Genomic DNA, 13,536 nt, shown 5'->3' on the forward strand with positions numbered 1-13,536 from the left:
GTGCCACCAAATTTAATTAACATTTAGAGAAGTACATGCTGTGTGGACTCACATTTCATCTTCTTAATGACCCAAGAAATTTGACTGGATCCAGGATCTGAAACTTAGGCCTTCTCTAGACTTTAATATGCATTTTCCAACTTAAACAGCTTACCTGTTAGTGAATGGTCAACTACTTGTGATGTAATGCTAATAAGGCCAAATTCATGAGCTCAGTTTTCATTAGCTAGTTACTTTGCTCTTTCTAAGGTCAACTGTCTCATTCTTAATAAGTCAGAGGTATCCAGGCTCATCATGATCATTGAAAGAGTTCCAAGTTTACATACCACCAATGATGGGCCTGAGGAGACCTAGAGAATGACTCACTGAGACTCATACCAGCTCAAGATATGACCTAGAGTCTCATTCCATAACCTGCTAGCATATATAAAATTCCCAGTAGCTCTAGCTCAGAACATTCCATATGAAAAAAAAATTCTTGTCTTAAGCCAAATAAATATGGTTTTGCTTCTTAACTAGACTTAAGAAGTTCCTTAAGAAAGAGAGCCATGTAAAAATAAATTTGTGTCAGTTGTGGTGATAGACGCCTATAATCCCAGAGACTCAGAAGGCTGAGTCAGGAGGATTACAAGTTCAAGGCCAGTTTAGTCTCAGCAAATTAGCAAGACCCTCAGCAACTTAGACCCTGTCTCAAAATAAAAAGGACTGGGGATAGAGCTCAGTGGTAAAGTGCCTCTGGGTTAAATCCTTAGTACCCCCAAACAACAACAAACAAAATCCAAAAACCCATGAATAAAACAAAAACATTTGCATGCAAGAGAGACCTGGGTGAAAAGAGTAGTACATGAGCAGATGTCAAAATGATCCTGAAAAGTAAGAAAGAGCCACTTACAATAATATAATAATAAAAAGACTATTTAAGGTTGGTTTCTTAGAAGGACTCTTCTGTACAGTGAATCAAGAGGGGCATTTACAGTAACATGAATGTGATGCAAAGCTAAACTCACCTTGGTCTGCGCGGGCATCTTTTTCTGTGTCTTCAGCGTCGTGGTTTCCACTTTGGGAGCAGCGCTCGTGAAGGGAATCTTTGGAAGAGGTCGAGATGTCGTCAACTCTGGACTCTCTATGTCCTCATCGCCTCCTAGAAAATCAGCGAACGTGAGCTGAGCAGGTGAATCATGACACGGATGAGTACATCATCAGGCGACAGTATCTGACATTGACACTAACAGAGGCAGGCAAAGAGTTCTTTCCAAATACAAACCCTTGAGAATTGAGCGCAAACCCTCCCAGTCTTCACAGCAGGGAAGGGATTTCAAAGAGGATCTGGGGATAGCCTGGCCATTTTTTTTTTTTTTTTTTTTGGTGATGTTATTATCCTGAAGACTCTTGAGTAGCCCTTTTTCCTGCAGCCCTGCTCAGTAAGATTTCTTCCCTTCTATGTTGAAACATGCTCCTTTCTGCATTTTAAAAAACATAACAAAATACAAAAAAAAAAAAAAGGGAAGAATGAAAGGTCTCCCACAGCTGACTCCTCATCTCATGGTAAGCCCCTGCCTGCTCCTCCTTCCAGGATTTTCCCAAGGATGGTTTGGACCTTCAGGAGCCCATCTCATCCTCCCCATCTCCTGCACTCTGCTTGGCTCCTCCAGTGGATTCTGTCATCATACTATTGATGCTTTTGGTTAAGGTCACTTATGTCCTCCATGCTACCATATCCAACGGTCCTCATCTAATCAAATCTCACTGTGATTATTTGGAAAAGTGCTTCCCAAAGGTCCATGTATTAACGGCTTGGTTCCCAGCTCACGGTGCTATAGGGAGGTAGTAGAAAATTGAAGTGGGGCCAAATGGAAAACCAGTGATTGGAGGAATGCCCTTGAAGGGGATACTGTAGACCCTTTCTCTCTCTCTCTCTTTTGCTTCCCAGCTTCCACAAGGTCAGCGGCTTCTCTGCTGTGTGTTCTCACAAGCCCTAGCAATGAAGCAACCAACCATGGGCCGAGACCTTCAAAACTATAAGCCAAAATAAACCTTTCCCCTTTTTAATTGATGATCTCATGTATTTTGTTACAGTACCAAAAAGCTGACCAACGTAACCTAGTGCCACTGGACAGTGTCAACTGCCATCTCATTGACATACTGTTTTTGGGTGTTTCCATAACTTGCTGGCTTTCCCCTATTTCTCTATTCAAAGTTCCCTTTGCAGGTTTACTTCCTCTGCCAGAATGCCAAATATCAAGAGTTCCTTGAGGATAAATACTACGCATCTTCCCATTTCTCTCACTTATGGCTTCAATTCATCAACTAAATATGGATGATACTTAAAATTCATATCATTAGCTTTACTGTTCCTCTCAAATTCAGACCCATACATCTAATGGCCTGTTTGACATTTTTACTTGAATGACTCAAAAAATAACACAGACTTCTAACATGTCCAAAACAGAGCTCACCATCTCTTCTCCTTTACCCCAATAACCCAATCTTCTCCCCATGTTGCCCCACAGTGAGTGGAACCCCCATCCCTACATACCAGAACTGTGATTTCTTCTTTCTTACTTCCATATGGAATCTGCCACCTAGTCCTTTCCATGTCACCTTCTGAATGTCTCTCTACTCTGATCACTTTCTGCAGTCCTGGATTCCATCCTGATCCAAGCCACCGTGAGCTTCTCAGGAACCCCTACACCTGCCTTTTTCTAATAGGCTGCCTTTCAGTTGATTGAAGTCCACTGTCTACAAAGTGGTGGTGATGCCCCTTGTTCCTCTGTTTAAAACTCCTACAACAGCAGCCCTCTGCTCCTGGGGTGAATGCTTCCACCCAGCCTAACCCTTCTGCCTCTCAAGTGTCGTTGTCCCCCCGTGTCCCAACCATGATGCCTCTCCTCATCCTTCTGCCAGAAACCCTCCCTAGTTAACTGCTAATCCACCCCCGACCCCAGAGAGGACATTCCTTCCATATCAGGTCAGAGTTCTTTGCCAAATCATGTTTTGTACTTTCTTACCTAATGGTGTTTATAAAAATCTGTAATTATACATTTATTTGTGTAACTATTGATTGCAGTCTCCCCCAACCGACTGGAAAGTTCATAAAGCTAAGGATTGCACCTCTTGTGCTCCCTGAGTGTCCAGCAGTGTCAGGGGCCTTATAGATTCCAATCTGGCCTCTACTGTTTATATTTTGCCTCCTTTTTTCTTTTCTTTCATCTTGCACAGCATTTTGAGAATTTCTGACATTCAAACATAATATTGTTTTTAGCGTTAATCATTGGTCAAGTTTGTTAATAACCCAAACCCTGTAACAACTCAAACTAGCCTGCTTCCTCAGATGAGGATGAATGATCAATACCTCTGAATTACTCAAACCAACACAGAATATGGGTTATATGCTCTCCAGAACTCTGACATGATATGGAAGGAATATTCACGCCCATGTAATAAGCAGCTCTGAAAGCAGGAGGTTAACAGGCTGGCAATTGTGCAATGTCTCCACTGCCTCCTTCACCTTCAGAGCACACTCACTTGTTCCAGAGAAGAACTCATGGGGTATATTGGAATAAATACCTTAAAACCAACCAACCAACCTACTATTGGTTCTAGAATTTTTTTAGCTCTGTAACCTTGATCAATTAATATTTGTGTCTTAATTTCTTCATCTGTAAAATGGAGATAATAATAACTTGTTTTCAGAGGTGCATATACAATCATATATCACTTAACAACGAATTTTGAGGAAGTTTCACTAAGCAATTTCATCACAGTGCTAACATCACTGAGTGTGCTCATGTAAACCTAGATGGTATCACCTACTACACACGTGGGCTGTATGATGTGAAATCAATCAATCTTTCTCTCTTTCTCTCTCCCATATATCTATATATGTATATATTTATTTATATGATATAACTTTTGTTCCCAGGGCTGCAATGAACAAAACATCCTAAGGTAAAGTCAAAATCAAGCACAAGAGAAAACAATGTAATCCACAGAGATGCAGTAAACACAAGATGTATGAGGCTGCTTTTGGCATAATAGATTACAGTAAACATTTTTCTTTTATAAATAGAAGCACCCTTTAAAATAATGATAAAGAGTATAGCACAGTCAATACAAAAGCCAGTGACATGGTTTGTTCATTATCACTGTCAAGTATTGTGAACAATTATACATTCTATATTTTTACACAACTGCTAGCACAGTAGGTTTGTTTACAGACATGTAAGTAGTGTATTGTGCTATGACATGGTGACAGCTACAACGTCACGAGGCAACAGGTTTTTTTTTTTTTTTTTTAATTTTTTTAGCTCCTTCTAATCTTATTGGACCACGGATATGTATATTCAGTCCTTCACTGACCAAAGTATCATGCTGGGGTACATGAGTATATATCAATCACAGATGTGATACATATTGGGAAGCAGCCTATACATATAAAGTGTCATGGAAAAATAAGTCATTAATAATGATAGTTCCAGAAATACACTGCGCTTTTATATCAGCCTACCTGATTATCCATCAAAGTTTCACATCCAATACACTTGATTTGTTACTATAATGAATCATTTTCTTACAAAGAACAGAATTTCAACGAGAAATAAAAAGTTTCAATTAAAGGGCTTTCAAGATCCCAGTGTTTCATGAGAATTCCAAATGTGAGTCACCAGATAGGAGTGGGGAGAAGCTGTGTGAGAGAAAAGATCTGCAAAGCACAAAACCCCCTCAAACCAGAACTTCTGGAGGTGGAGACAGATGAGGAACTTGCCTCAGCTACAGTTTTTATTTTTATTTTTTTAATGAAAAGACAAACTCTCTTGACCAAAAGAAATCAGGGATCCCCTTTGATGACCTCCCTGATTTTTAGCTCTTGCTATTCTTCCAGTGTGGAATACCTGACCCCAGAGTCTTTTTCCACTTGACAAACCCCTGTATATATTATCTCACTCAGCAATGATATCATTCCTCTCTGAGATCTTCTGTGACCTCTTCATTATGGACTTTTATCTGTATGTTCCCACTGCTCACTATATATCCTCCTCCTTTAAAAAAAAAAAAAAAACCTCTTTCTCTACTATGATATGGTCTGAATGTTAGAGCCCCTTCAAAATTCACATATTGAAACCTAACCTCCGATGCAATAGTATTAAGAGGTAGAGACTTTAGGAGGTGGATAAGGTCATGAAGGCTCTCTCTGCCCTCGTGAATGAGATTAGTGCCTTATTAAAGAAACCCAGGGAAGTTGGTTTGCCCCTATGTCATTTGAGAATGCAGCAAGAAGGCATCATCTATGAAGGAAAGCAAGCCTTTACAAACACCAAACCTGAAGGCCCTTGATTTTTTACTTCCTGGCCTCCATAACTGTGACCGAATAATTTATGATATTATACATTACTCCATCTAAGGTACTTTGTTATAGCTGCCCAAATGGACTAAGATAACTTATAAAAAACATTTTTTTTTAAAAAAAGAATATATATTCACAGATGAACTACATAAAGGAATAAAGAGAATTAATCCATCCCAGCAGAGAATGCTTTGTTAAATTTTACATACTGGAGTATTTCTAGAATGCCTACTGTTCCTTCACATTGTAGATGGCTAATAAATGCTCGTTTATGAATGAATGAATAGGCTCTTCTTATCTTCTAATGAGTTTTCCCACTTGGACATGAGAGTTCTACTCACCAAGAACTCTAGGGCTCTCAGCATGTTCCTGTTTTATGGTGTCCTGTTCTTGCTTCACAGTTATAAAATCTCCTTGACGTTAACAAGTTGTTTTTTTTTTTTCCCGTAAATTCTCTTTGTTCTGTGATTTTCTGTCCTCTCTCAATTTGGGGGTTGGAGAAATCTCTATTTTTCATGTTATAAGTTTTTCAAAAATGCCTAGGGAGCTATAATTGTCTTTCATATTTACACACAGAAAATCTGCCTGGAAACTCTGTTCAGACAGGAGAAGTTTGTCAAATGTCAGCATCACCAGTTAAGAGACATGTGTTTTGTTGGAAAGTTCCCAATGATGCTATCTTTGAGTTTTTTCTTTTGAGTCGGTCCAACATCCTAAAAAGGAACCTCACAGTCCCCTACCTGAAAGGTAAAGGACAGATAGCCAGTGTTCTGGGAAATGATTGGGAGAAGACGACAACTGGGAGTATCTCAGCATGAAATAACTCTTCAACAAAGAACTTATTATCACTTTAAATACAGTCTCTCCAGCCCAAAGACCCTATGTTTTATTCCAAATAACATACCTCCAGTTTTTCTCTGAGGTTGGGGATCATTTTTGTTGCATGGTAAAAGGAAGAAATCAAAGAAACTACTTGCTTCTTGAAGATATCTTCAAGAGAATGCCCTAAATTTATTATCACTTTCCATTTAGTGCCCCCAATTCCTGAGCCCCCAGGGGATTCTGCTACATTGACTGGTTTGCCCCTTGGCTCTCCCCTCTGTTGGCTGACTGGGTCTTCTCAAGTCTTCTTAGACTGTTACTATCAGTCCATCTGCCTCCCAGCTTTCAAAACCCTGTGGCTTTTGTCTCCTTGACTGTCTTGTTTGTCCTTGTCAGTTTACGACCAATTCCTTTATTATCAGTTTAGCTGGGTCCTGGAAGGCATGTGCATTCAACTTGTTATCTTTAACCAAAGGTCTAGTATTGAACTCTTAAATTTTTGTTGGATAACACTTTCCTACATTATGTCACCGATCACATGGTGTTACAAAATATTTTTTTCCTCATTCAACATTTTTCTCATTAGATTCTTGGATGGTCTCTTGGGGATGGGAACCAAGTCTTTCCCATCTGTGTTCCAAGAATATGGCATCATGTATGGCACACAGTAAATACACAAGAATTTGTGCTTGTGTTTGCTAATGCCTATTCTGAGTCTAGTAAATAATGTGAGCCCATCTCCTCGCCTGAGAAGTACCCTCTGGGCCATTAGACATTCTCTTCCAGGCCATTTGCTTTCCTACTGGATAGCCTGATAGGATTTAGGCCAGATGGTACATTGGCCAAAACTTGGGGATTCCTGGTATTTCCAGCTGAGACTGGGCAAGGCTTCTTAATTCAAGAATGGGGTTTTATGACACAAGGAGGCAGTATGGTAAGGGACTGGAATGGAACATTCTCCAGCCCCACGCCCATCCCTTGCCCCAGCTCCATTACTTTCTGACAGTATGACCTGAGGCAAGTTCTTTAATCTCTCTATACCTCTGGTTTTCTCATGTGAAAAATGGAACCATAACAGAATCTACTTTTACAGGGATGTTATTAGGATTGGCGCAGTACCCCCACCCACCCCCCAAAAGCAAGTGCTTCACAAACTTTAGTTATGACTGCTACTACCACCTTTAAGCTGAAAAACAATATCCACAGCACAATACAAGGTGGTTTCCAAAGTCAAGAACAATTTTTTTGTTTGTTTGTTTATTGTTTTACAGCAATGATTTGCCTAAAGGTAGAACTGTAGCTGAAGCAACTGGGCCACGTTTATCCATCTAATCTATCTTGATCTGATTCATGGGTTCAGGATTTCAAATGACTCACTCCAACTGCCTTTCACCTGGGTGAGTAGGGAGAGCAGATGAGCAGAACCATGCACCTGTTTTCTTTCAATTAAGGACAGTCTTGGCAGGAGTCAGCAAAATGACTTGGACAACTCTACAGATCCCTAACAACTGTTGTATCCTAAGATCTGTGAAATGGGGGCAAAAGTGTCCGTATTTATTAAGTCCTGCAACATTTTGAAAATGACAGTTAACAAAACACTTTTGAGGTGCACTTGCTTTTTCTTTCTCTCTCTCTCTCTGAGAAAAAAAGAGGTGCCATGAGTGAAAGATATTAATAGAGTTGTGGGCTATGGAGAACAACTCTCTTCACACTCATTCTGCGTGTGTGATATACAGCACCCTCCTAAGAATAACTGGGGCTATTTTTACATTAGGATTGCATTGTAAGCGTGTTGTTACTAGGTCAGCACCACCTCTCCTGTATTTCTCAGACTTGCCATTCTCCAACTTAAAACACTCTTATATGGATAGATCTTTACCAAGGACACAATTGATTTGAATTTGCTCTGGATCATTCTGAAGCCTAGACCAATCTGATCATCACACATCTATATTCAGCATAACTTTTACCATTTGTTGAATCTACAATAAATCCTAAGCAAAAGGCATGGATAAGATTTTTCTTGCAGGCTGCTGACCTCAAATTTCTGAGTTGTCCATTAAATATATGCACAAGGGGGCTGCGTGTGGCTCAGTGGTAGAGTACTTGCCTAGCATGTGTGAGGCACTGGGCTTGATTCTCAGCACTGCATATATATTCCATCAACAATTAAAAATGTATATTTAAAATTTATATATATGCGCACAAGATACTTCTTGTTTTCAGTTTCATGGGGGCTATTCCTGACACAGATGAAACATTTACCAGATAAGGTAGATTAAAAAATGGTAGGTTCCTTTATTCCTTGGACCTATGTTGTCTACAACGTGACTGTAACTCCTTCCATCAAGAGACAGAGTTAGGCTGGGGGTGTAGCTCAATGGTAAAGCATTTGCCTAGCATGCATGAAGACCTAGTTTCAGTCCACAGTACTGCCCCCACCCACCAAAAAAGTGAAGTCTGAGCTAGCCTTCTGACTTGCTTTGACCAATAAAATGTGGCATAAGTAATGCAGTACCAAGTTATAAGCCTAGGATGAAGGAAGCTCTGCACATTTCTACACGCTGCCTTGGTTGGGATCTCTGCTCTTCCCTGTGAACAAATGGCTGGACTCCTGGAAGATGACAGACTGTGTGAATCAGCGCCAAGTCTGCCCAGGTGCCCCAGAGAGATGATGGAGTCCAGTCAAGATCAGCCAAGCTGCAGGCCCAGCCTATGGCTGACCACTGACACTTGAAGCAACAGCCCTAACTTGCTGACCTGCTGAGGAATAAAGTAAATGAACACTAGCTGCCCTCCATCACTCAGTGTTGGGGTGATTTGTCACACAGCATCATGGAAATGACAGATAACTTATATACCAAGGAAGCTGAGGAGAGCATTCTACCCTTGTTTTACTTGGCTGCTTGCTCATTTTCCCTCCTACTTTTAAGCAATAGACTAGGGGATGGGAAAAAAAAAGTTCTTGGTCTCATCTATAATCTTTAACGGGGCAGGCAGTTTTATGAAACTTGTGTTTGAGGGATTTCTTTAAGGGTGGTTTCTATGACATCACCCTGAAAGTCTTAATAATAAAAGTTTAAGCTTATGTGTCAATTCCTTTAATCCTCACAATAGCTCTATGTGCTAAAGATGATTATGGCTTTCTTTTTTTTTTTTTATAAATGAGGAAACTGAGGCTCAGCATAGCTAAATAAATCTCCAAGCTCTCACAAGCTGGAATTCACACACATACACTTCAGATGCAAAGACTATGCTCTATGCTCGTAACTGCCCTGCACGTTGCCTGTCTAGCACAGTGAAATTGTGTGTGCACATGCACAGAGAAAGGCCTACAGCAGTGGCCTTACCTGAGCCGGATGCAGAAGCATAGTCATCATCATCAATAGGATACACTCCCGAAGCTTCTTCAATGGAGCTGTTGTCAAGGTACATGTCTTTATCAGATGTCAGCTCTGCTCTCTGAGAAAGAAAAGACAAGGCATTCACAGGATGAGGAGAGATTTTAAAATGTGCTTATTTATCTTAGTGTTTAGATTTACACAGTGGTGACTGGCCCTCCCTCTCCTCTGTTCTGCTGAATCTACATGCCTAGCTTAGCCTTCTCCTTACTCAGGACACTCGGCAACCTGTATTAAATCAAGGGCTGATCATGGACTAATGCCCCCAAGAGAAGCCAGTACTAGCCTAATCCAGTAGAACGAAGACAGTGCAGAGACCTAAGCATCTCTCACGGACTTTTGTTCCATTCCACTAAACTTGTCAGAATTTCAGTCATCCCGATGATAGTGATAAGCGGTCTCAAGCATTCTTTTCTTCACAAATGAGGTGCCTTTACTGCAAAAAACTACAAACACACCAGTCGCTTGTCTTTCTTGGGTTGCACTTACAGGTATTACAGTGCTTAGGACAAATAATCACCTGGGGATCCACCAAGGCACACCAAATGCTTACAGGCCTGGCCATGCTCAGCTTTATCACTGCAGATGAGAGCTCCTCAGCCACCCAAGCAATCCAGAGCTTTCTGCCACAGTCCAGATCTACGATGATGTCAGGCGGGGCCCCATGTGGAGCGGGGACCTATGGGGCTCATCTGCCAAGGGCGATATCCCACTGCAAGCCCACTTCTAGGGTTTACTGGCTTAGCAGAGCCTTAATGACAAACACAGATAAACCCACAAGAGCACTTTTTAAAATATGTATTACTGGCACTTGGTATTAGCAAACCACAGGCTTAATACGCAGAGGGATCAGTCACAAAGTATACCAGTTCTACAGCTTCTGAGCTCTTCAAGAAGAGTTGAGTATTAAAATTCAACCTAATCCTGCCAAAGGAGTCACTTGCATGAACTGGAGACACAGCAGAAGTAGAAATTTATTTATTTATTTATTTATTTTTGTTAAAGGATTTAGTAAATTGACATTTTATCACCAGTATCTCGGACTGGCAACCTCTAAGACCTCTAAGCAAAGTTCTTATTTGGAATAGGCAACACTCATTATTAGCCGATTTTTAAAGATGGAATTGAATGTTTGTTCCTAACAGGAATTTATAAAAAAATGTTTCCCTTACACTGTTGGTTTTCATTGGATTTATTCTGAAAATAAAACTTTATTTTATCTATTTTTTTTTTTTTTTTTTTAGCAGTCACTACAGACAGCACCTCCTGGGGTGGGTGAACAGGCCTAGTCTAACAGCACTGCTTTATTCTCTCAAGTTTCAGCGCCGACTAGAGAGGCTTATGTATTTTAAACCTGAGCTACATTCCTCACAGGCCTGGGTGCCAACTGACAGGAAAGTATGGCAATCATTTTGTTTGAGCTATCGCACTGGCAGATTCTGAGGGCTGAAACCTTAGGGACTGGTGTTCCAGTGGCCTGGCTTGCAGGCTCTGAGTGAGCCAACAGTGTGTCAGAAGTTTTCTGCCCAAATGGTCAGAGCTTATACCTCTACGTTCCGAGGTGGTCTTGCATGACACGGTTTCTAAGGCCATCACCATTCCAGGCTGCAATCCCTAAACTTGCAAACTGAACAGGGAGTCCAGCATTCCATGGCTCTATACCCAGCCTAACTGACCCCCACTAGACTTACAGCTCCCTTGAGGGAGAGGAGTGTAGAGCTAGCCAGCCACACCTGTGGGTTCTGCATCCATGGATTCAACCAACTGGGGACTGAAAATACATTTTAAAACACAGTCTGTACCGAGCATGTATAAATGTTTTTGCTCATCATCATTCCCTAAACAATATGGCATAACAATTAATTATATAGCATTTATGCTATATTAGGTATTATTAGTAACCTAGAGGTGATTCAAAGTATATAGGAAGGTGTGTATAGCTTATGTGAAAATACTATGCCATTTTATGTAAGGGACTTGAGCGTCTATGGATTTTGGTATCCAAGGCAAGTACCAGATCAGTCTTCCATGGATGCTGAGGTCTGATGCACCCTATTTGTTTTTAACCTCCCAGCTCCCCATCAAATCAGAAAGCTTGGTCTACAGCAGGTGCTCAGTAAACACTGCACTCTCACCTAATAGCGACTCTCAGTCTCGCCTGTATTAAAACTTGTCCTCTAAACTTTACCAGAGGACACTCTTATTCACTGTCAAACCCTTTCTACTTTTCAAAATAGGCTCTGACTTCTCCAGTCCTTAGTTGTAGTCTGAGCTACTTCAGATTTTGCAGCTTATGAACAGCTGAAGACATACATTCTCACATTATTTCTAATTAGTACATATGTGTTTGTCTAGCTCCTTTGGAGAACAGTTTGTTGATGCAGGCCCTGAATACCCTGTGAACTTGCTCTCTGTCCTCCTCCAAGTATATGGGTACTCAATAAGTATCTGTCAACTGAGATTACTTAAACCAAATTGACTTAAGTAACCTTTGACTCAGGTTTCAAGATAACATATGTCCCAAGACCTTCAGAATTCCTACAGTTAAAAGTCTCTTGATCTTAAGGATAAAAGATCATTTGCCCCAAACTTCCCATTCCTTGCATTGCCATCTACTTGTGTAACCCAGAGTCTTAAAAGGAAGAAAAAGATTCCCTTTATATTTTAGAAACTGGTTTCCCATTCCTTAATATTAAATGGCTCTCATTTTCCTCTTGGCTCTGTCAAAGAAATTTGATGTGGCAAAGGTTAACACTGAGATATTTAATCCCTATGTGTAAATTGAATTTCTATTCATTAGATGACCTAGTTGTTGGGACTAGCATATTTGTCACACTAATAGGCAGGTGGGCCAAAAACTTCTCCCAGAGAATCCGATCCACCTCACACTTCATCCACACTGGGCAGCCTGACAGGCCACTAACTTCTTAAGAAGTACCCGTGAGGCCCGTATTACTTCAAGACTTGGGGTGAAGGCCAGAACTAGTCTAGAGAAACAGGTTGTTTGTCCTCAGCCACTTGGGGCATGCAGGACTCCAGGGTGGTCCCAGGACTGATGGGATGCTTACTGTATTTGAGGGCAGCCCAAAGTATTTGTTTCGCTGCGGTGCAAATAATTTTGACATCAAACTGCAACAAGTTCTGTCCCATTCTGATTTCAGAGACATCAAGAACACAGGGAGAATTATTATTATTAATATCCTTCTGTAGAGTCCAATTTAATTGCAAGCAGGGCTCTTTTCATTTTGTAGCAGATAATGCTCCAAAAATATCTCCATTGTTCCCCCCTCAAAAAAAAAAAAAAAAAAAAGACTTCCAAAAACAAGCCAAATTCCTTTTATGAAGACTCCACACTCTTGTGCTGGTAAGGATTTTGCTATTCCCTGCTTGGAGAGGGAAGTAAATTATACAACAACATCCCTTTAAGACAATAAGATGTGCATCAAAAAATTGATTTTATACCTGGCCAAATGTGGTCAGTCTTGCTGCACAGAAAACCCCAGGATGGTATATATTCTGCATATCCTCACTTGCTTAATGGGACAGAGCAAGTAGATGGAAGCAGCTGGAAAGAAATGCACAGAGGCACATAGCTGCAGCCTGACTGTAGAATTTCGTAATGAGGTCATTTACTCTGGGACTGACCGTGGCTGTGAGGTGGTGCCAATACTGTTGGCTAATCGTGTTCAGAGTACAAGCTGGAAGAAAAACAAAGCTGGTCATCAGACTTCTCCCCCTTGGATGATGCAATATAGGAATATAGGAGACCAAGGGTTAGCCATGGAAAGGATGGGGTACCATAAAGAGGAAAACATACTGCACGGAGAGAAAGAGATCCACTTCATGCCACATTCAGCCAGGAAGACGGAAGCACAACACCTCCAGCAGACTGACCTTCTGGAGAACAAGGCACATCTGGTGCAATTTCTGTAACCCACAATGACTAGAAGGAAGGCAAGACACAGATCT

At 40.9% G+C, this 13,536-nt stretch overlaps 1 protein-coding gene across 1 annotated transcript in view; it reads right to left on the bottom strand.

Moving 5' to 3' along the window:
* The window catches only part of Sdc2 (syndecan 2), a 104,481-nt gene that overhangs the window by 7,801 nt on the left and 83,144 nt on the right, over nt 1-13,536 (bottom strand). Inside the window, exons 2-3 of the mRNA XM_026384334.2 lie at nt 9,517-9,628; nt 1,008-1,141 (exon numbers count right to left, since the gene is read on the bottom strand). Of these exons, the coding sequence (XP_026240119.1) occupies nt 1,008-1,141; nt 9,517-9,628 (246 nt within the window). The remainder of the gene's footprint in view (nt 1-1,007; nt 1,142-9,516; nt 9,629-13,536) is intronic.

The sequence above is a fragment of the Urocitellus parryii genome, chromosome 7 (assembly GCF_045843805.1).
Source record: "Urocitellus parryii isolate mUroPar1 chromosome 7, mUroPar1.hap1, whole genome shotgun sequence".
Taxonomy (NCBI): domain Eukaryota; kingdom Metazoa; phylum Chordata; class Mammalia; order Rodentia; family Sciuridae; genus Urocitellus; species Urocitellus parryii.